Raw genomic sequence first — 24,235 nt, 5'->3', positions numbered from 1 at the left:
ACAGGTCGCAATGGTGGGTAGTGTATGGGGCTTTGGTGACAAAACTGATGGCACTGTGATAGACTGCATCCAGTTTGTTGAGTAGAGTGTTGGAGGCTATTTTATAGATGACATCACCGAAGTCCCGGATCGGTAGTATGGTCAGTTTTACGAGGGTATGTTTGGCAGCATGAGTGAAGGATGCTTTGTTGCGATATAGGAAGCCGATTCTAGATTGGAGATGCTTAATGTGAGTCTGGAAGGAGAGTTTACAGTCTAACCAGACACCCAGGTATTTGTAGTTGTCCACGTATTCTAAGTCAGATCAGTCCAGAGTAGTGATGCTGGACGGGGGAGCAGGTGCGGGCAGCGATCGATTGAAAAGCATGCATTTAGTTTTACTTGCGTTGAAGAGCAGTTGGAGGCCACGGAAGGAGAGTTGTATGGCATTGAAACTTGCCTGGAGGGTTGTTAACACAGTGTCCAAGGAGGGGCCAGAAGTATACAGAATGGTGTCGTCTGCGTAGAGGTGGATCAGAGAATCACCAGCAGCAAGAGCGACATCATTGATGTATACAGAAAAGGGAGTCGGCCCGAGAATTGAACCCTGTGGCACACCCATAGAGACTGTCAGAGGTCCAGACAACAGGCCCTCCGATTTGACACACTGAACTCTATCAGAGAAGTAGTTGGTAAACCAGGCGAGGCAATCATTTGAGAAACCAAGGCTGTCGAGTCTGCCAATAAGAATGTTGTGATTGACAGAGTCGAAAGCCTTGGCCAGGTCGATGAATACGGCTGCACAGTAATGTCTCTTATCGATGGCGGTTATGATGTCATTTAGAACCTTGAGCGTGGCTGAAGTGCACCCATGACCAGCTCTGAAACCAGATTGCATAGCGGAGAAGGTATGGTGGGATTCGAAATGGTCAGTAATCTGTTTGTTAACTTGGCTTTCGAAGACCTTAGAAAGACAGAGTAGGATAGATATAGGTCTGTAGCAGTTTGGGTCTAGAGTGTCACCCCCTTTGAAGAGGGGGATGACCGCGGCAGCTTTCCAATCTTTGGGAATCTCAGACGATACGAAAGAGAGGTTGAACAGGCTAGTAATAGGGGTTGCAACAATTTCGGCAGATAATTTTAGAAAGAGAGGGTCCAGATTGTCTAGCCCGGCTGATTTCTAGGGGTCCAGATTTTTGCAGCTCTTTTAGAATATCGGCTATCTGGATTTGGGTAAAGGAGAAATGGTGGGGGCTTTGGCGGGTTGCTGTGGAGGGTGCCGGGCAGTTGACCGGGGTAGGGGTAGCCATGTGGAAAGCATGGCCAGCCGTAGAGAAATGCTTATTGAATTTCTCAATTATAGTGGATTTATCGGTGGTGACAATGTTTCCTAGCATCAGAGCAGTGGGCAGCTGGGAGGAGGTGCTCTTATTCTCCATGGACTTTACAGTGTCCCAGAACTTTTTTGAATTTTTAGCCAGGTGGCTAATTTTCAACCGCAGTCCCTGGGCAGGTTATTAAAAACAATTACAATATAGACAATCATTGAGCAATGAGCACACGCAGAGCAACATAGAACAAAAAGCAACAAGACAAAATCCATAAAAGCAACAACAAGTGTTTCCATACCTCACAAGCTACAGACAACTGACAACATGGTAACTCTGTGTTGTTGTCTGTGTCGCACTGCTTTGCTTTATCTTGGTCAGGTCGCAGTTATAAATGAGAACTTGTTCTGAACTAGCCTACCTGGTTAAAAATTAAATAAGAGCTTTATATTGCGCTCCGAATCCTCATCATGCTACAAGGCTGCTGTGAGTCTGTAGTCTCCGTTACATTACATTTTACCAATGTACCATGAGCCAGTGACACACCACTATAGAGCCATATACCACAAACCCCCGAGGTGCCTTGTCGCTGTTATAAACTGGTTACCAACGTAATTAGAGCAGTACAAGCAGTACACGGTCTGATATACCACAGCTGTCAGCCAATCAGCAGTCAGGGCTCGAACCACCCAGTTTATAATTTGCAATAGACTTACATGGCCATCTCACTATGCTATTTGAAGGAGCGTGGACGCATCTGTCCTGCTGTACCATGTTTTGTTTCATATGTGACCGTTGATGAATACAGACGTTACATATACTGCAAATCAATGTTTTGTTTTCACGTGCATGCGAGCCGTTTTTAGATGGGAACGTTGGGAGTTTAAACCACGGCCGAGTCGCACTAAAAACGGTCAAAATGGGACTTGATGGGACTCTGCTTGGCACTCGGTATTAAGGAGATAGATCGGGGGTGTAATTGTACGTCAAGCTGCTTCATGCTACAGAAATGCCTATGAGCATTCTGGCTCGTACAAGGCCACTTACTTAATTTAATAATAATAATAACACTTTTGCAAAGGAAGGAATTTGCAATGACTTCACAGCAAAGTAAATATGCATGGGTGGTGAGTCACTGTGAAACTAAAATTGGCGACGCATAATTACACCCTCCTCTGCACCCGGTGGACAAGTTCTCTGCCAGCCTGACATAGATTTCATGTAGAAACAGGCAAACAGTTCACCTACAGAAACCTACTAACCCTCAGAATAGACCTACAAGAAACAGATGTTCAGTCAAAAAGGAGGAGAAAGGAAGACCACACAAGTCAACACACTCATCTCAAAAGCTAACCGATTAGTCAACCCAAATAAGTATAGCCATCCATTTTCAAATGGAACTGCTTTTAATTGCAAGTAGTAATCGTAGTAACAGCAGTAGCAGAAGCAACAATATGACATATTTACAAAAATCATTCAGGATCTCACAATGTCTGTTTGTTTGGTTGTGCAGCTGTATGGACAAAGAGCCTTCTTTTAATCCTATCATAGTATGTACATCCAGGTCCATAATTATTGGAACCCTAGATACAGATGTGCCAAAACGACTGTATAAAATAAATAATACAAACACTGAGCTATATTGTCTGCAACAAAAATTGGAAATTGTATTATTTTATACTAATACAATTGCTTATCGAAAGATTTTGTTTAACAAGTCATACAAAAAAACAGGGGTCAGTTATTGGCACCCCTGTTTTCAGTACTCAGACTGTCCCCTTGCAAAGATAACAACACTTTTTTTTGTTTGTTTTTTGACCATTCCTCCGTACAGAATCTTTCCAGATCCTTGATATCCTTCGTCTGCTCTGATGGACTGCCCTCTTCAATTCAAACCACAGGTTTTCAATGGGGTTCATGTCTGTTGACTGAGATGGCCATTGCAAAATGTTGAGCCATTTCTTTGTGGATTGTGGCTGTGTCTTTTTCCTCGTAAAGGTAGGGAGCTGGAGTACTGAAAACAGGGGTGTCAATCATTTTAACCCCTATTTTGTTTGTTAAACCAAATCTTTCTCTAAACAGTTGTATTAGTATAAAATAATTCCCCTATTTTTTTTGGCATACCACATAGCTACTTATATTGTTTATTTTAAAGTATTTTTTGCTCATCTTTATCAAGGGTGCCAATAATTATGGACCAGTCTGTAGATATAGTGTATCCATAATGGCCTACCATTGCAGAGTAGTTTGAATCTCTATAGCCGCCCAACATCCTTGGGGCAATCACATTACACAATTTCAGAAACTAACCAGCTGAGGGAGACATTTAGCAACATTTGTGGGGATATCCCAACCAGATTTGCTGTATTACAGTATTTAGCCATAAAACACATTCGGTTTTTCAACGATTTTATAGAATATACATATCCCTCTCATTTCTATGGCCATTGAGGGTAAAACAGAATCTCTAAACATTGCTCTAATAATTTGCTAACAGGGTGTCTCTTCTGCTACCTCTATCTCTTCAAGAGAACAAAGTGTCAGAGGAGATACATTGCAGTGTTATGTACACTGTACACCTGGTAAATTACCACCCCAGTAAAAACTATTTCCAGCCCCAGTAGACTACCTCATATAACATTGAATACTCTCTATCAAACCAATTGGAACACCAGTGGCATCAGGCGGCCAATATGTTCGAGGTGGCACGATGTATGTGAGGATAGAGGGGGTTTCAAACACCTGAAACAGCTTTTTCCCCCTGCAATCTATAGCCATAATCATTATGCCTAATTCTATTCTACACATTCCAGAGGGTGTCATTCTGACTGTTTTCAATCCCACATCTTAACGTACTGCACAAACATGCCTCGGATATTACATTCAAATTACAACACAGTACATGGGATGATAACACACAATCAATACAGGCACATATCATTTCATAATTAATACACAAATATCATGATATTATCATAAGGTGCCAGATTACATTTAAAGCAAGTATTTTTTTGTCTGCATATCTAAGCATATGGCAAGCTGTCTTTATCCTCCTAACTGGTGTGTTTTTTTCATTTTGACTAAATATGCTTCCCCTCATCTCTGCTAATATCTGGGTAAAATATTGAAAGGAATGTGAGTCTTATTCAGTACATTTAGTGATTGCTTGCTTTTCTAAAGTCTAGCAACCTTGCCAGCAGGAATGTTAGACAAGCTGATCTAACTTGATTTATAGACCGTGGTGGAAAAAAGTACCCAATTGCTATACTCGAGTAAAAGTAAAGATACCTTGTAATAGAAAATGACTCAAGTAAAAGTGAAGGCCACCCAGTAAAATAATATGTGAGTAAAAGTCTATTTGTTTTGAATTTTACTTAAGTATCAAAAGTAAATATAATTGCTAAAATATACTTAAGTATCAAAAGTAAATACTTCAAATCCTTATATTAAGCAAATTTATACAGAGACTTATATATTTTATTTATTTACGGATAACCAGGGGTACACTCCAACACTGACATAATTTACAAAAGAAGCATTTGTGTTTAGTAAGTCTGCCAGATCAGAGGCAGTAGGGATGACCAGGGATGTTCTCTTGATAAGTGTGTGAATTGGATAATTTTCCTGTCCTGCTATGCACTCAAAATCTAACGAGTACTTTTGGGTGTCAGGGAAAACGTATGCAGTAAAAAGTACATATTTGATTTTAAGAATGTAGTGGAGTAATAGTAAAGTAAATATAAATAGTAAAGTACAGATACCTCCAAAATTACTTAAGTAGTACTTCAAAGTATCTTTACTTAGTTACTGTACACTACTGTTGATAGTCTCAATAGCTTGGTAGCTACCCACTGGGCACAGTCGTCAATTCAACTTTTATTCCATGTTGGTTCAACGTAATTTCATTGAAATGACTTAGAAACAATGATGCTTCAGCCAGTGTGTGCCCAGTGGGTAGTTATGAGGTTGGGAGATAGGTTCCCTAAAGCCAACCTCATAAAACTTCAAGAGGGCTAGCATTACAGAGAAACAAAACATTTGTTTTATTTATTCATCAAGAAGGAATCAATAGGCTACATAGCTTGATCAAAATTAATTTACAAACATACCTCCTGTGAGTCCTGCCCATCACCTGCAGCTAAAATTAAACGATGTGCGAGTCACTCTACACTCACTCTCCTCTTTCAGTGAGGATACTGCATGTACTCGAGTATCTAGCATCAACTGCGTTTGCCAGTCTGTTTGTGCTATCATGAAAACTCATTGTCAGGCCAAACAAAGACAGCAATGGAGTTGGCAAGAGCACAAGCATATCTGGGATCAGGTTACTGTATTTCACCTTGTAGAGCAAGAAGAGGAGCTGATATTGAGAAAATCTGATTATGAGAACTGCTCCTTCCTTTGACTGCCAGTCAGTAGTGTACGGCCCCTGACTAATTTCGAGGTGAACCACTTGTGACGCTTGAACCTGAGAGACAGACGCTTGACATGATGAAAGGGATGGTGTGGGCTGACCTCTGCTTTTACTCCTACGGAAAAGACTGCGTTTGAGGACAGTGTACGACCGTGTTCGACCCCTTCCTCTCGCTCTCTGTGGGTAGTTTGTTTAGTTAGCAATCATTACACACACACACACACACACACACACAGTGTTCTGTACGTATGCCATCTCTCCAGATGACCATTTATATGATCATGTTTCCTTTAAGGTTCAGGAGCGTTCATTTATTCACTAATGAAGTAGATTTTATTGGAACACTGCCACAGCTGATACGCCGTAATGAATGGGCTAGATAGATAGATGTGTGCACATTGACTCAGTGTTCAGTACATACCCTAGTGACCGCAGTGAGTCATGGTGACACAAATGATGAGTGTCATCAAGCGGCAGTCCCTGACTACCTGCCAATCGAGATTGGACTCAACACGCACACATTTTGTTCTATCCTCGTGGGGACCTAAAATGTATTTCCATTCAAAATCCTATTTTCCCTAAACCTAACCCAAATCCTTATTCTAACCCTAATTGTAATCCTAACCTCTAAAGGCCTTTGTCCTCATGGGGATGTGGGAAATGTCCCCACGAGGGAGCATTTTCCTTGTTTTACTATCCTTGTCGTACTTTGGGGGATTTTAGGTCCCCACAAGGATAGAAGAGCCAACCAATACACACACACACACACACACACACACACACACACACACACACACACACACACTGCCCTGTATTATGAAAGACCAGTATAAAATATCATCCATCTGAGAACTCACATGTAACAAACTAATTATGACATGTCATTTCCAATATTTTACACTGTGCATACGGTTTGCAAACTGAAGGAAAACAAGTGACTTAGAGACATTGCTCACACACAGAGGACAATAGGTGCTTACTGTAGAAGAATGTATGACCTGATATCTAATATCTGCCATCTTTGCTCTCCTGTAAGTACATTTCGGTGAGGCAGAGTGTAGATAGTTCCTCCATACAAACACCACCTGTTCTCCTCAAGGTGTCTGGGACTTTGTCTGTGTCAGTCTGTATCTGTGTGTTTGTGTGCAGGAACAAGGTAGTGATAGCAGCTTCTAGCCCTTCACAAATGAACGACACATTGAGAGAAGGCTGAGGTTCCATCCTCCTGATCCTATATGTCTTTATCCTACGCCCTCGTCCTCTTGGGTTAAATCTATGTACGGTCTACCTAATCTACTGTACAGAGAGAGAGAGAGTTCAACTGCCTCTGGCATAATGATGCTAATTACAATGCCTGATGTCACTATGTTAAAGAGAATCATTAATTCCTATAATTTACTGTGTTAAATAACACTAATACACAAGGACAATTTTTTTGTGAACAAATGTTTCATTTTGTCGTTAAGGTTGGTAGCAACATGTGGAAATCGTTGTGGAAATCTGTTGCAGCTCAAGTCAACTACAACACCCACAATGCAATACTCTCTCTATGGGCTGGCTGGCTAGCTTGGTAGGCTGCTAGCTAGCAAATGTAGCTAGCTACACACAGTAATACCAAAGTCAATATCAGCATGTAAAGTAGCTAGTTAGCTGTAAAATCACCCCCCCTCAAAAGAAAAATGTTCACTATATTACCATGTTCAACCTGCAGATCGATGTGCCTCACAAAGTGGAGTCTGACATTCTCAATAGCCATGCAACGACATCATGCAATGCATCCTGGACTGAACAGACAGACAAATAGGAGAAATGTGGTGGACCCTCTGTTAAATTAAACATTTCTCGAGGTAGGAATATCGCAAAAATATGATCAATGGCTCATTAGATAGAAGACAACCTCCTGTGTTATGGCATCGGTCAGTATTGAAATCTGACAAGTATGATAGACGTTTTCACCATCTAAAAGTCGTATTCCTATTAACTTCCAGTGTAGCAAGAACGTCATACCGGGTGGATTTCTGCCTGCTTGAACAGCAATAGCTCAGATACACATGAAAACATGAAATGTCCCCGGGAATTGATAGAACTTCGCTCAGAGATGCATCAAAACAATATAACATTCAAAATGGGTGAATCTTTCCTTTAATGGGCTGTGAAAATAGTGGCGCACACACACCCTAACATGGTGAGGCCTTCCAGGGAAAACACACACACAGAGGAAGGCAGGAAAGTACACAGACACACACACAGAACCATGGATTCTCCATCTGTACACATTTAGAGAGATAACAACATTGCCCTTGGACTGTGGTGGTGAAATGCACCCATCTCTCTACCAACCAAAACACTGCAGATGTGGCTCCCTCAGTGATGCAATACTGTCCATTCAGAAATCATCAGCGTCACTCTGACAGCATGGAACTGATGCTGAGTATCAACAAGATTGGCACCACGACAGCTTGGTTATGCTAGGAGCATATCACCTTTAAGCCAACTAGTGCTGACAGCAGAAGAGAAAATGTCATACCAGATTAAAAACTGTACACTGTATACGAACAGCCCATCTCGGAGACCGTGAATGTGTGTGTGTGTGTTTGGCCGTGCTAGCATCTAAAGGTTGAGCCAACTATAAATCAGAGTATTGATCTTGATAACTGCCGACAGACGAATGGTAGTAACAAGGGGAAGTTAACATGGGGTGTGATCTAAGCTAAACTGGGGTTTACAAGGAGATCAAAAACACATCACAGAAAACCATGTCTATGTACAGCATCAAGATCGTTTGAAGTCGGAGAATCAATGATCAATGATCCTGGATGCAAAACTCAAAAGTCTCCAGCTTCAGTCAGAGGACATCTGGCTTGGTGAGTAACATATTTCCTGATCAATAAATAAGATGCGTTATCAAAAGTGTGCTTTCTCATATTCTGATCAAGACAGTACAAATCAATCCATGTCAATGAAACATGAGAGACCTCTTTTTCATCTTCTTCCATTCCATCTCTGTCTTTGTTTTTCTGAGACGGATCTTGGCAGATGTGTTCTAATGCAGGTTTTCCCAATCTCGGTTCCGGGGTCCCGCCTGGGTGCACGCTCTGTTTTTTTTGCCCTATCACCACACATCTTTCAAATAATTAAAATAATTAAAATAATTAAAATAATTAAAGATGAGTTGGTTATTTGAGTCAGATGTGTAGTCTTAGGGGCAAAAACCAAAAGATGCACCCGGGGAGGGAGGGAGGGGGGGGGGGGGGGGGGAGTTTGGGAAAGCCTGGTGTTTGGGCCGCCTTACAGGAGATTATAGAAGAGTGCCTTTAATATGAGTAGTCCTTCTAACTGCTCCACACTGTCCATCTGCTCAAGGAGACACACAAGCAGCCCACACACACACACACACACTCAGATACTGGTCTGCAGCTCGCCATTGAGCAGCGCGGCGTTGTGCATTTCCGCGGTGACGTCGTTGACCATGCGCGTTCGCTCCATGCGGCTGTCGCTGCGCTCCGCCTCATCCAGGCCCGCCACCTTCTTCAAGCACAGAACATTCTGAAAGCTCTTCTTGAAGTTGTCTGACAGGAAGGCGTACAGGATGGGGTTGGCACAGCTGTTGGCGTAGCCCAGCACCACCACAAACTCAAAGGTGCTCTTGAGGACGGGCGTGGTGTCGATGGTGCCGGTCACCGAGGTGACGTTGAACACGTAGAAGGGCAGCCAGCAGAGCACGAACATGGCCACTACGATGGACACCATCCTGGTCACCTTCCTCTCTGAACGCTTACGCTTAGTGGAGCCCACGCGCATGCCTGACGACTTCACCTATTGGACGGGGAGAGAGGGGATGCATCCATTGTTATTGGTGATACTACCTTCTTAGATGCCACAACTGTGCCTATCGCTATGGTTACAGGCAACAGGTAGATAGATAACAGGTTCCAGCATGTCAGAACGGAGAACTTGACCAAAGACGTCAGCAATAATAAAGATAAAGTGAATTTGAAAATAAAAACACCATGAACAGGGAGGAGGGGCTCACCTTGATGATGATGAGCAGGTAACAGAGGCAGATGACGATGAGCGGCAGGAAGAAACCTAGGAGGAAGGTGTAGAACATGAAGGCCGTCTGATAGGCCCCCTGAGGCTCCGGCCACACAATGGTACACGCCCAAGCCTGGTTATTATTGGGCATCAGACCGCTGAAGATCATGATTGGCAGGTTGACCAGCAGGGACACTCCCCACATGGTCAGGTTGATGATCTTAGCCACGCGTGGCTTCCGCCACTTGGTGGACTTTATGGGGTGGACCACGGCCAGGTAGCGGTCGACGCTCATGACCGTGAGGCAGAAGATGGAGGTGAACTGGTTGAGGGAGTCCACAGTCATGACCAGGCGGCAGAGCACGGAGCCGAAGGGCCAGTGGACCAGGGCCAGCTGCACGGCGATGAAAGGTAGACTCAGCATACAGAGGACGTCGGCCACGGCCAGGTTCAGGATATAGATATTAGTCACCGTCTTCATCTTGGCGTAGCGCAGGATAACATAGATCACCAAGGTGTTGCCGGTCAGCCCCACGGCGCACACCGTGAAGTAGATGAAGGTGATGACTACGGAGCTGGTCTTGTCGAAGGCCTGGTGGGTCTCGTCCGGAGTGTCATTCCGGGACCCCAGGTCAGACTCGTTCCCTGGGAAGTAGCTGTCGTAGTACAGGGGCTCGGGGAGGGAGAGGTTGGGGGGCGACGGAAGGAGAGGCCAGGGATCCATGCTGACAGAGGAGGGCTGGGTTGGGTCTGTTTCAGGGTTGAAGACACTAATCTCACATCCCACCTGAGTGTACAGTACAGGGAGACAGTGGGTGAGAACAGAGAAACTCAACGACGAGGGACAATACATTCCTTCAAAGCACCATGGTAACTGAGCCTGCTATATAATGGTTTACACTCAACATTAAGTTACATAATAAAGCCTGCTCCTTCATTTATAGGTCCCCACACAATGTATGACTTGCAGGACTCCACACTCCTCCTGTAGGGCTTTTTGTGTTTTCATTTGAATGTGTTGAATGGTTGGGACTTCAAACCCCTGTGTTGAACAAGCAGCACCAAGCTGATGTGAAACCCCTTGAAAAACACCCGTGGATTCTCAAGTGTCCAGTAATGAAGCTATTCTCCAATGCAAAGGTGTTTGTTTAGTGATAAAGGACCAGACCATGCCGAAATAATGTTTGTTGAGAATTGATTTAAAATGGAAAAACAAAATCCCATGCGCAAGGAAAAGGTCAGGATTTCATGCTGTTATTTCTGTTGGGCATAAAGCTATCTGTGGATCTGGGTTTATTGTGCAAACACAGGTCCTCTATTGGATTGGTGGTGATGAGAAGCTCACACTGCATGCGAAACATGTAGCGCTCTGGTCAGAGACAGTGGCAGCAGGGCCGTAGCCAGGGTCTGAGTTTTAGAGGTCTGTTAAGACAGTTGAAGCTCATTCACTGCATTTCTATACAGTTTAAAAACTCAAAAATGCTATTTGGACAACAGCAAAATCAAGCATCAATGACCCCCAGCCATTATCACATTGGTTGATGTAGCTTCATTCACCTCCGTCGATCTACTAAGACGTAGCCTATTAGCTATACAATTAGCCGCTCAAAACCGGGATTAAAAACTGTAATTGAATATGTACAGAGGAATCTGTTAGCAGAAAAACTATTTTAGTAACGAAAGATAAACAAGTACATTTCCTTTGAAGAATTTGTTTGTTTGCAGTTTAACAGCTAATTTCCTGTAATTCTACACATTTTGCCATGACTGATGCCATGTTAATATGATATATTAATATGCAAATTACAAAAACAATCTATGGGGGCCCCTGGAGGTCAGGGCCCCTGGGCACGTGCCCTGCATGCCCGATCAGTAATTTGGCCATGATTACTAGTTTAGACAGTCTAGCCAACTAACTAGACTAATTTACCAATCTAAAACATCAAACCAATCTAACTGACATGGGCTATTTGAGTGACTGACCTAAAACAAGAGGAAAACTGCCAACAAACAAGTTTCAAAATTTCATTTTGTGTATTCTACTATTCTAACACTCAGAACAACCTCAATTCATAGGGGCAAGGACTCTATAAGGCGTCGAAAGTGTTCCACAGGGATGCTGGTCAACGTTGACTCCAATGCTTCTCACAGTTGGGTCAAGTTGGCTGGATGTCCTGTGGGTGGTAGACCGTTGTTGATACACACGGGAAACTGTTGAGCGTGAAAAACCCAGCGTCGTTGCAGTTCTTGATACAAACAGGTGCGCTTGGGACCTACTACCATACCCCGTTCAAAGACACTTACATTTGTGTCTTTCCCATTCACCCTCTGAATGGCACATACACAATCCATGTCTCAAGGCTTAGAAATTCTTCTTTAACCTGTCTCCTCCCCTTCATCTATACTGATTAAAGTGGATTTAACAGGTGACATCAATAAGGGATCATAGTTTTCACCTGGATTCACCTGGTCAGTCTGTCATGGAAAGAGCAGGAGTTCTTCATGCTTTTTATACTCAGTGTATACAGTGCTGTGAAAAGGTATTTGCCCCCTTTCAAATGTGATCTACTTTTGCATATTTTTGATATTGAATGTTATCAGATCTTCAACCAAAACCTAATATTAGATAAAGGGAACCTGAATGAACAAATAACACAACAATTCCATACTTATTCCAGGTCCCGAGGCAGCAAAGCATCCCCAAACCATCACACCACCACTACCATGATTGACTGTTGGTATACGTTTCTTACTGTGGAATGCAGAGGAATAATGGGACCCATGTTGTCCAAAAAGTTATACTTTTGACTCATCTGTCCATAGAACATTCTTCCAAGAACCTTGATCATCATCCAGATGTTAATTTATTTTTTATTTTTTGGCAAAGTTGAGTCAACTTTTTGGATGAGATGGGTCCCATTATGTCTGGCGAAAACCAAACACTAGATTCCACAGTAAGAACCTCATACCAACAGTCAAGCATCATGGCGGCAGTGGAATGGTTTGGAGATGCTTTGCTGCCTCAGGACCTGGAAGACTTGCCTTAATAGAAGGAACAATGATTTCTGCTCTGTATCAGAGAATTCTACAGGAGAATGTCAGACCATCCGTCTGTGAACTGAAGCTTAGCTGGGTCATGCAGCAAGAAAATGATCCAAAACACACAATCAGGTCTACATGAAAATGGTTATAAAGCAACACATTTGAAGTTTTGGAATGGCCTAGTCAAAGTCCAGATCTAATCCCAATTAAGATGTTTTGGCAGGACGTGAAATGAGCAGTTCATGCTTGAAAACCCACAAATATCACTGAGTTAATGCAGTTCTGCATGTAAGAGGGCCAAAATTCCTTCACAGTCATGTGGGAGACTGATCAACAACTACAGGAAGCGTTTGGTTGCAGTCTTTGCAGTGAAAGGTGGCACAACCAGTTAGTGTAAGAGGACAATTACTTTTTTCACACAAGGGAATTGGGTGTTGCATAACTTTAATTAATAAAATAAAATATATTATTTTTTTGGTTATTTGCAAACACAGGTTCCCTTTATATAATATTGGGTTTTGGTTGAAGATCTGATAACATTCAGTATAAAAAATATGCAAAAATAGAGAACATTAGAAAGGGAACAAATACTATTCATGACATTGTATATAGCTTACACGTACATATATTTTTTACTTGGCTATATTATTTTTTTTCACAATTCGAAAAAAATTGTGGCAGCAATTCTCTTTGGAGTTGGATTTTTTGTAATATTCTAGATATATTTAAATCGTAGCCAATAGACACATGTTAGATAGTATTTATTATTAGACAACTCTTTGGTTCAGTATCGATTATGTGCATATTTTATGCAGAAATATTGGCCTTCTAAAATGCAAGATGGTTATGATTATTCTCTCTTCTATCATTCTAAAATATTTCTCACGCCAAACAAGCCTTCAATCTATGATATTTTTGTCAATATTGCTGGTGCAGAGGTTATTTTGTGTTATCATTTATTGGTTTCTCTGTTTGGCCTCCAAATGTAGACACTAACATTCAATTAATGCCATATGTCAAGTACTACATGGCGTTTGGAATTTCAACAATGGACAATTACTGATACATTTGGAGCATTAAAATTCAACAGCGTGCACAATGGCGCATATACATGCGCACGATAAATTGCCTAATCTTGATCAGAATATAAAATACCAGGTGCGCTGTTATAAATTAATACAGATAACATAATTGAACAGGTGACAATTGAAATAAAGAAATATCCATGTCCGATTAAAAATATACATTGGTTACACGTTTGGTAGGCCTATTAACCTTTGACGACTGGTTATCACAGTTAATGTTCTTATTGTTTGGTAATAGCACGTACAATTTCAAGATTCATGTAGGTTAAACTTACCTTTTATTGTGAAAATTGTACGCCACATTAGCTCCATTTTGACAAGGTGTTATTTCAGCCAAGAGTATTCCGACTTCCACTTCTGGGCATCAGTGAAAATCCATGGGAAGGCAGCATTCTGCCCCGTGGCTTCCACTTAAAGTATGATACACCTGTCCTCCCATTACGCACAGTGGTATCTTGTGCACCAAAGTGGTGACGGTCATCACCACATATCTAACAGTTATGTGTAATATGTCAAATAGGCTACAGTATATATATATATATATATCTTTTTTAAATACCTCAGATAGCAATTACAATTGTGTAAATAATAGTAGATCGTTTTGAGCAACTGATGTATCCAAAAGTAGCCTACTGGCGCTGAATCAACGACCAGAGCAAATGCGAAATCTGTTCTAGCAGGACGACTGAAGCGCAAAGGAGAGCTCAGCCTGTCAGCGCGCTGATGAGCGTTGCACTCACTGCTGCGTTCGGTGGAATTGAATGATGGGTGAGTGCGCGTTTGCTGCAGGTTTCATCTCTGCATGCAGATGGAGCTGATGATCCGCTATGCTCTCGCCCCTCCTCCCTCCTCACCAAACTCCCCCAATGTGCGTCAGTGTCCATCCGCCTGCGTGAAGGAAACTGACATTAAGAGTTCCTCGCTCTTATATTTTCTAGGGAGGATATGTGCTCGTACTAATGTCTTTAATGGAAACGGTTGGGTCAGTCACCAGACGGAGCATTTTATCTGTTTACACGAGCGCGACAGACTGCGCAACCAGAGTTTATAGTGAACACTGGAGGATAAGCATCTTCTGAACGATCTCTGTCAAAAGCGTCTGAGAAAGTTTCCCTTGTTCAAGCAGCTTCTTCCGCATGAGGCATGTATTGCACACTAGGTTAACTTGGTTCCAAAAAAAAAAAGGAATTCAGTCTCAATTGAGAGTAAGAATTGAGAGTAAGAAAAGTAGAATACAACCAGGTGCAATTCGACATATTGTTGTGTATCAGCAGTTTTTGTCTTGTACAGTCCTGGCCAAAAGTTTTGAGAATGACACAAATATACATTTTCAAAGTCTGCTGGCTCAGTTTGTATGATGGAAATTTGCATATACTTCAGAATGTTATGAAGAGTGATACGATGAATTGCAATGTTCCTCTTTGCCATGCAAATTAACTGAATCCCCCAAAAACATTTCCACTGCATTTCAGCCCTGCCACAAAAGGACCAGCTGACATCATGTCAGTGATTCTCTCGTTAACACAGGTGTGAGTGTTGACGAGGACAAGGCTGGAGATCATTCTGTCATGCTGATTGAGTTTGAATAATAGACTGGAAGCTTCAAAAGAAGGGTGGTGCTTGGAATCATTGTTCTTCCTCTGTCAACCATGGTTACCTGCAAGGAAACAAGTGCCGTCATCATTGCTTTGCACAAAAAGGGCTTCACAGGCAAGGATATTGCTGCCAGTAAGATTGCACCTAAATCAACCATTTATCAGATCATCAAGAACTTCAAGGAGAGCGGTTCAATTGTTGTGAAGAAGGCTTCAGGGTGCCCAAGAAAGTCCAGCAAGCGCCAGGACCGTCTCCTAAAGTTGATTCAGCTGTGGGATCGTGGCAACACCAGTACAGAGCTTGCTCAGGAATGACAGCAGGCAGGTGTGAGTGCATCTGCACGCACAGTGAGGCGAAGACTTTTGGAGGATGGCCTGGTGTCAAGAAGGGCAGCAAAGAAGCCACTTCCCTCCAGGAAAAACATCAGGGACAGACTGATATTCTGCAAAAGATACAGCAATTGGACTATTGAGGACTGGGGTAAAGTCATGTTCTCTGATGAATCCCCTTTCCAATTGTTTGGGGCATCCAGAAAACAGCTTGTCCAGAGAAGACCAGGTGAGCGCTACCATCAGTCCTGTGTCATGCCAACAGTTAGGCATCCTGAGACCATTCAAGTGTGGGGTTGCTTCTCAGCCAAGGGAGGGGGCTCACTCACAATTTTGCCTAAGAACACAGCCATGAACAAAGAATGGTACCAACACATCCTCCGAGAGCAACTTCTCCTAACCATACAGGAACAGTTTGGAGACGAACAATGCCTTTTCCAGCATGATGGAGCACCTTGTCATAAGGCAAAAGTGATAACTAATTGGCTCGGGGAACAAAACATCAATATTTTGGGTCCATGGCCAGGAAACTCCCCAGACCTAAATCCCATTGAGAACTTGTGGTCAATCCTCAAGAGGCGGGTGGACAAACAAAACCCCACAAATTCTGACAAACTCCAAGCATTGATTATGCAAGAATGGGCTGCCATCAGTCAGGGTGTGGCCCAGAAGTTAATTGACAGCATGCCAGGGCGGATTGCAGAGGTCTTGAAAAAGAAGGGTCAACACTGCAAATATTGACTCTTTGCATCAACTTCATGTAATTGTCAGTAAAAGCCTTTGACACTTATGAAATGCTTGTAATTATACTTCAGTATTCCATAGTAACATCTGACAAAAATATCTAAAGACACTGAGGCAGCAGACTTAGTGAAAATTAATGTGTGTCATTCTCAAAACATTTGGCGACGACTGTATGTCAGTCACTGACAGTCACTCAATTAGGGACAGATCGACATTTACCGAGGGGGAGGGGTGGTCCAAAATAGCAGTGTTTTTTTATTTGGCACAGGGAAGGGTAGTACGTTTTTCCAAGGTTTATTTTCGCCCCTCGGCTTTTATTTTCCCTATAAACAATGGCTTGACTTACTGGATTGAATATACGTTTATATCTGAATAGCAGATGCAGTAGCCATCTGACATAAAGAAATAAATGTTGGTCTCGTAGCATGCCACTGGCATACTCTACATCTATCTCTCTGGGGTTAGGCCTAACCTTCTCATCCTTCATATAGGCTATATACAATGATTAAAATTATAAATGCAACATGCAACAATTTCAAAGATTTTGCTGAGTTACAGTTCATATTAGGAAATCAGTCAATTGAAATACATTCATTAGGCCCTAATCTACAGATTTCTAATGACTGGGAATTCAGATATGCATCTGTTAGTCACAGATACCTTAAAACATTTGTCAGTATCTGGTGGGACCACCATTTGCACCATGCAGCACGACACATCTCCTTCGATTAGAGTTTATCAGGCAGTTGATTGTGGCCTGTGAAATATTGTCCCACTCCTCTTCAATGGCTGTGCGAAGTTGCTGGATATTGGCGGGAACTGGAACACTGTCATACACGTCGATCCAGAGCATCCCAAACATGCTCAAATGGGTGACATGTCTGGTGAGTATGCAGGCCATGGAAGAACTGGCACATTTTCAGCTTCCAGGAATTGTGGACCTTGCGAATTGTGGACCTCATGTCCTTGCGACATGGGGCCGTGCATTATCATGCTGAAACATGAGGTGATGGTGACAGATGAATGGCACGACAATGGGCCTCAGGATCTCGTCACTGTATGCACCTGTGTAATGATCATGCTGTTTAATGATCTTCTTGATCATGGGGCGGCAGGGTAGCCTAGTGGTTAGAGCGTTGGACTAGTAACCGGAAGGTTGTGAGTTCAAACCCCCGAGCTGACAAGGTACAAATCTGTCGTTCTGCCCCTGAACAGGCAGTTAACCCACTGTTCCCAGGCCGCCATTGAAAATAAGAATTTGTTCTTAACTGACTTGCCTGGTTAAATAAAGGTAAAATAAAATAAAAAAATATCCCACACCTGTCAGGTGGATGGATAATCTTGGCAAAGGAGAAATGCTCAATAACAGGGATGTTAACACATTTGTGCACAACAATTTTGAGAAATAAGCTTTTTGTCCATATGGAACATTTGAGATATTTTATTTAAGCTCATGAAAATTGGGACCAATATTTTACATGTTGTGTTTATATTTTAGTTTTTTATTTATTTGTTATTATTATTATTATTTGTACCTTTATTTAACTAGGCAAGTCAGTTAAGAACAAATTCTTATTACCAATGACGGCCTAGGAACAGTGTGTTAACTGCCTGTTCAGGGGCAGAATGACATATTTGTACCTTGTCAGCTCGGGGATTTGAACTTGCAACCTTCTGGTTACTAGTTCCAACGCCCTAACCACTAGGCTAACCTGCCGCCCTGTTCAGTATATTCAGTTGAAGTCAGAAGTTTACATACAGCTTAGCCAAATACATTTAAACTCAGTTTTTCACAATTCCATTACATTTTATCCTAGTACAAATTCCCTGTCTTAGGTCAGTTAGGATCACCACTTTATTTTAAGAATGTGAAATGTCAATAATAGTAGAGAGAATTATTTATTTCAGCTTTTATTTCTTTCATCACATTCCCAGTGGGTCAGAAGTTTACAAACACTCAATTAGTATTTGGTAGAATTGCCTTGAAATGTTTTAACTTGGGTCAAATGTTTCGGGTAACCTTCCACAAGCTTCTCACAATAAGTTGGGTGAATTTTGGCCCATTCCTCCTGACAGAGCTGGTGTAACCGAGGCAGGTTTGTAGGCCTCCTTGCTCACACAAGCTTTTTCAGTTCTGTCCACAAATTTCCTATGGGTCTGAGGTCAGAGCTTTGTGATGGCCACTCCAATACCTTGACTTTGTTGTCCTTACTTTGTCACAACTTTGGAAGTATGCTTGGGGTCATTATGCATTTGGAAGACCCGTTTGTGACCAAGCTTTAACTTCCTGACTGATGTCTTGAGATGTTGCTTCAATATATCCACATACTTTTCCTACCTTATGATGCCATCTATTTTGTGAAGTGCACCAGTCCCTCCTGCAGCAGAGCACCCCCACAACATGATGCTGTCACTCCCGTGCTTCACGGTTGGCATGGTGTTCTTCAGCTTGCAAGCCTCCCCCTTTTCCTCCAAACATAACAATGGTCATTATGGCCAAACAGTTCTATTTTTGTTTCATCAGACCAGAGGGCATTTCTCCAAAAAGCAGTTGCAAACAGTAATCTAGATTTTTTTTATGGCAGTTTTGGAGCAGTGGCTTATTCCTTGCTGAGTGGCCTTTCAGGTTATGTCGATATAGGACTCGTTTTTACTGTGGATATAGATACTTTTGTACCTGCTTCCTCCAGCATCTTCACAAGGTCCTTTGCTGTTGTTCTGGGATTGATTTGCACTTTTCGCACCAAAGTACGTTAATCTCTAGGAGACAGAACGCGTCTCCTTCCTGAGCGGTGTGACGGCTGCGTGGTCCCATGGTGTTTGTCTCTTTTTGCTTGTGAATTCTTTTCCAAAATTGATTTTTACATTGGTGTTACAAAAATGTTTAGACACCAGTGAAACAGGAAGCCATGGAAGGCCACAATACAATTCCTGAAACGGAGATGAACTTAGAAAAGTAGGATGTTAATGCAGAGTTAATTTTGTTTGATTTTATTCATAAGAATCTTTAGGGGTGCCAAGAATTGACACCTATCCTTTAGAGATTTGTTTGTATGATTAAACAAAATATTTATATTTGAGCAATTGTATTATTATAAAGTAATATATTTTCCCCTATTTTTTTGAGCATACAATATAGCTCAGTATTTGTACTATTTATTTTATAGTATTTTTTGCTCATCGTTATGAAGGGTGCCAATAATCTTGAAAGTGACTGTGTGTCTGAATTCAATTACATTGGTTCTGAGAAAAGATTACACAAATGTTCTGCTTATGTTCATGGAGACATCATCAAGAACAACATGTGATGTTATGACGTGATTGTTCCAAAAATGGCACCTGAACATTCAGTACACTGAGTCTTCAAAACATTAAGAACACCTTTGTTATATTGAGTTGCACCCCCTCCTTTTGCCCTCAGAACAGGCTTAATTTTTCAGGGCATAGACTCTACAAAGGTGTCGAAAGGTATTCCACAGGGATGCTGGCCAATGTTGACTCCAACACTTCCCACAGTTGTGTCAAGCAAGCTGGAAGTCTTTAGGGTGGTGGACCATTCTTGATACACACGGGAAACTGTTGAGCATGAAAAAAACAGTAGCGTTGCAGTTCTTGACACACTCAAACTGCACCTACTACCATACCCCCTTCAAAGGCACTTAAATCTATTGTCTTGCCCATTCACCCTCTGAAAGGCACACATACAAAATCCATGTCTCAATTGTCTCAATGTTTAACAAGTGACATTAATAAGGGATCATGGCTTTCACCTGGATTCACTTGGTCAGTCTATGTCATGGAAAGAACAGGTATTCCTAATGTTTTGTACACTCAGTGCACATGGAAGTAGTTTAGTGCAAAATATAAATCGTTTCCTGATCTTTCTTACAATGCTCAGATACGTTAAAACAAACTTATTTCATTTATTTTTTGACTGTCTGTCTGTTTTCCCATGTATGAATCAGTTGTTCAGTGCGTTAATAGCAGCAAGGCCAAATATGATCTGTTAACATTCTTGGTGATTACACAATGCCAACATTGTATAATTAAGCAATAAGGCCCGAGGGGGTGTGGTATATGGCCAATATACCACAGCTAAGGGCTGTTCGTGCGCATGATGCAAAGCGGAGTGCCTGGATACAGCCCTTAACCATGTTATATTGATTGACCACTTACCACAAACCCCCAAGGTGCCTTATCGCTATTATAAAAAGTGGTTACCAATGTAATTAGAGCAGTAAAATAAATGTTTTGTCATACCCGTGGTATTCGGTCTGAAAAACCACGGCTGTCAGCCAATCAGCATTCAGGGTTCGAACCACCCAGTTTATAATCATCAACAAAACTGGACAGATTTTGTGTTATTCTAACTTTTAGGGAGGGATGGTTCACATTTTATTTGGACAGGGCGGATAGTCCATCTGTAGATGTTCTACAGATAGTTTGTTGATAATATGACCATCTGTTGATAAGCAACTGCTTACTAAGGTTAGGGTTAGGTTTAGAATTAGGGTTTAGTTTAGGGTTAGGGCTAGGGTTAGGGCATCTACAGATGGACTGTCCAAGTAAAGTGTTCCGGGGAATGTTCTTACACCTTTCCCACAACGTAATGAAATGTTCAGGAAACATTAACAGAACCAGTTTTGGTTTGCTGGGTATGCTCTTATCTTCATTATTTTAGCTGATTTCCAGAACCTCCAAAAATGACTTTAATAAACATATCAAACCTGTCACTGCCGGACCAACAGACTACCACCATTATATATCACAGATATTCCACGAAACGTGGGTATTTATAACATTTCAAGGCTTTGAGATCAGTATCCTTCATGGGTGACCTTGCCAACTTTAAAACGGAAGTATTTTAATGTGCCATTTCAGTTCCAGATCTATGACATGAATGACTTGTTTTTGTCATCTTCTTTCCCCCACGATCTATCGCATAACCACTGACAGTTGTTTGTAAGGGTGCTTGAGTGGATGTGTGGGGGCTAGAACCAGGATTGATGGCTGTTTTGTTCCAGAAGAGTCCCCAGGGTCAGTCTGAGTGGGAGACTCCTTTACCTCTAAAGAACAACCCGCTGTGCTGTAGTGGACACATCACATCTTCCCATCTCAGGTCATCTGCAGCCATGTTGTTTTGTTGTGCTTTTTCATTCCCCGCATCCATGACATTGATTCTCTCCGCTCTGTCTGCCCTCGCAGCACGCCGCAGAGTGTGGCACGTCAAGAGGATATAGAGATAGCGAAGTGACATGTTGTGATTCTTCTCTGACACCTCTGGACCTGCACACACAAGGATTCCGATATCATCATGACCATGATATCCATTGACTCTCCAAACTGGAGATAGTTTGATAGATGTTTTCCAGGAATATGCAGACCAAATCTCAATGAATCAAAAAGTAGCAGTTGCGATGTCATACCTCCATTCTTGGTTTTATAGCTAGTGGTAGCATAGGAGTATGGCTGAACATTGAATTGATGTCCTTGTTTATTCTATAGCTTCCTGGACGTTTAAAGCTGTCATATCTGTTTGTAATGAGGAGGGATTTTCTCTCCCTGCTGCCGGAGAAAAACATGGAGTAAACTACCAGGACTCTCTCCCCCCCCCCCCCCCCCCCCCCAGGCTCTCCATGAGAACAACAAACCCAGGGATTACATAGCCTGCCTGGGAGAAATGTTGTTATCAGTGTGAGAGTCAGCCTCACTCAGGGAACCCAGTACCACAAAGCTTAGTGATAAGCCCAGTTCTGGAGTTTTGTTGTGTTGTGACTGGAAAATGAAAGAATGCTTATCTTCTTCGGACTATGTTGGGATATGATGTTCAGAGTGGGTCTTTGGTAAATTATTTTTAAAAGCCAGACATTTAAAAAAAAATCTGTCTGAGGATGAAAAATTAGATGCTATCCCACTGGGAACACACTGGTTGAATCAATGTTGTTACAACATAATTTGTCAATGTGTTGTGATGTGGAATTCTTCAACCAGTACTGCTTTCATCTCATTTCAACCAGCATTGTGAAAAAATGTAATTAGGGTAAGATCTCAACTTAAATATATTGATGTAACAACCTATTAGTCAGGTTATGTCAGTCTAATTTCAACATAATCATCAGAACTATGTATATATTGAAATTGTGTTGACAATTCCACAAAATAAAAAAATAAAAAAACATTTATCCTATATTGATTGGGTGGTAGATATTATGTTGAATTTTAGATTTGATTGGACATATTTTATGTGGTATGTTTGAATCAATGGTTATTTGGTATATTTGAATCAATGGTTATTTGGTGTGCATGAATCAATGGTATGTTTGAATCAATATCATCTCACTGGGCACACACTGATTGAATCAATGTGGTTCCCATGTCATTTCAATGCAATTACGTCGAACCAACGTGGAATAAACGTTGAATTGACTTCTGTGCCCAGAGGGATTGTTTTTGACGTCACGATATCGATACAAACATAGAGGCATATTGAAATAAAATATGAGGCCACAGTCTAATGAATTCTTCCTGAATAGTGACTCCTACCGTTATAGGACAGGTGATGCACTTCAGTGAGTCCACCATCCAGATGCCTCCTGCTATGTACGCTGCTTAGCTTAAGAAATAACCCGTGTTTGTCTTAGCTGAGCCATCACATCAACACATTTAGACATCGATCACTTTCATACTTCTTTGCGCAGGCTGCCGAAATCACATTGGGTAACTAACTTTTCTTACATAAACTGTACGTGAAAGTACATTCGGAGTGAGGTTGGACTTATGTAGGCTACATTGACATTTGATTTGCCCAAAGGACACCATCATTTCAACGTGTAGCTCGGCACACTGTCATTCATCCATGGTTTGATTGGCTCTTAGAAAGTTTAGAAGTAGTCACCCATAGCCCTATCAATAGGACGCCAATTGCATGATATTAATAATAGACTTTTACCTTTGGATATTGTATTGTACGTGAAGGATGGTTGTTTGATATCAAATGTAGTCGACAAGTTAGAAATACGTTGGATTTACATCTCCATCTCCAACCAAAAATCTAAGTTGAAGAATAGGACTGAATCAAGTCAAATTTATTTATAACACACTGTTAGATTCTGGGTTAAACTTGGGACATTGTTAGACTCAGAAGTATAGTATCTGAGGAGTGATAGAGATTGGTTTTAACATCAGAAGTTAATAGGGATAGGTGTCAATTGTAAATCATGCAACGCATTGTGTCACGATCGCAGATTTTAGAGAAACAACAAATGTCGGTACATATAAGTGTCTTATATCGGCTGAAAGCTTAAACTCTTGTTAATATAACTGCACTGTCCAATTTACAGTAGCTATTACTGCAAAAGAAAATGCCATGCTATTGTTTGAGGAGAGCTCCTAACAACAAAACACTTTTTTCACCGCGATAGGTTTGATAAATTCACCTCTGAAGGTGAAATGTGTACTTACATTCTGAAATCTTGCTCTGATTTATCATCCAAAGGCTCCCAGAGATATCATGAAGTGTCGTTTTGTTAGAGAAATCATTTCTCATATCCTAAAAAAGTCCATATAGCATGCACGATTGATTTTGTATTTCCACTCATTCAATTTGCAAAGAAAGGAATCTGTGAAAATATAACCCTAGATGTTGTTTCAATCAGTCAAATCACGTTTGTATTTATTCCTCAG

The 24,235-nt window shown here is 41.6% G+C and overlaps 1 protein-coding gene across 2 annotated transcripts in view; it reads right to left on the bottom strand.

The window, feature by feature from the left end:
- Positions 1-6,470: 6,470 nt before the first annotated feature.
- Positions 6,471-24,235, bottom strand: part of LOC110491447 (somatostatin receptor type 2-like) — a 29,137-nt gene continuing 11,372 nt past the window's right edge. The window contains exons 1-3 of one of the 2 annotated variants that reach the window (XM_021564910.2): positions 14,159-14,768; positions 9,755-10,543; positions 6,471-9,537 (exon numbers count right to left, since the gene is read on the bottom strand). In XM_021564910.2, coding sequence (XP_021420585.2) covers positions 9,121-9,537; positions 9,755-10,480 — 1,143 coding nt within the window. In that variant the 5' untranslated portion in view covers positions 10,481-10,543; positions 14,159-14,768 and the 3' untranslated portion in view covers positions 6,471-9,120. Of the gene's footprint in view, positions 9,538-9,754; positions 10,544-14,158; positions 14,769-24,235 lie in introns of those variants that run through there. The other variant, XM_021564908.2, reaches the window with a different exon arrangement.

Source organism: Oncorhynchus mykiss, chromosome 16, assembly GCF_013265735.2.
Source record: "Oncorhynchus mykiss isolate Arlee chromosome 16, USDA_OmykA_1.1, whole genome shotgun sequence".
Lineage (NCBI taxonomy): Eukaryota > Metazoa > Chordata > Actinopteri > Salmoniformes > Salmonidae > Oncorhynchus > Oncorhynchus mykiss.
Note: the sequence above shows the minus strand (reverse complement) of the source record. Positions and strands in the feature narration are given on the sequence as shown.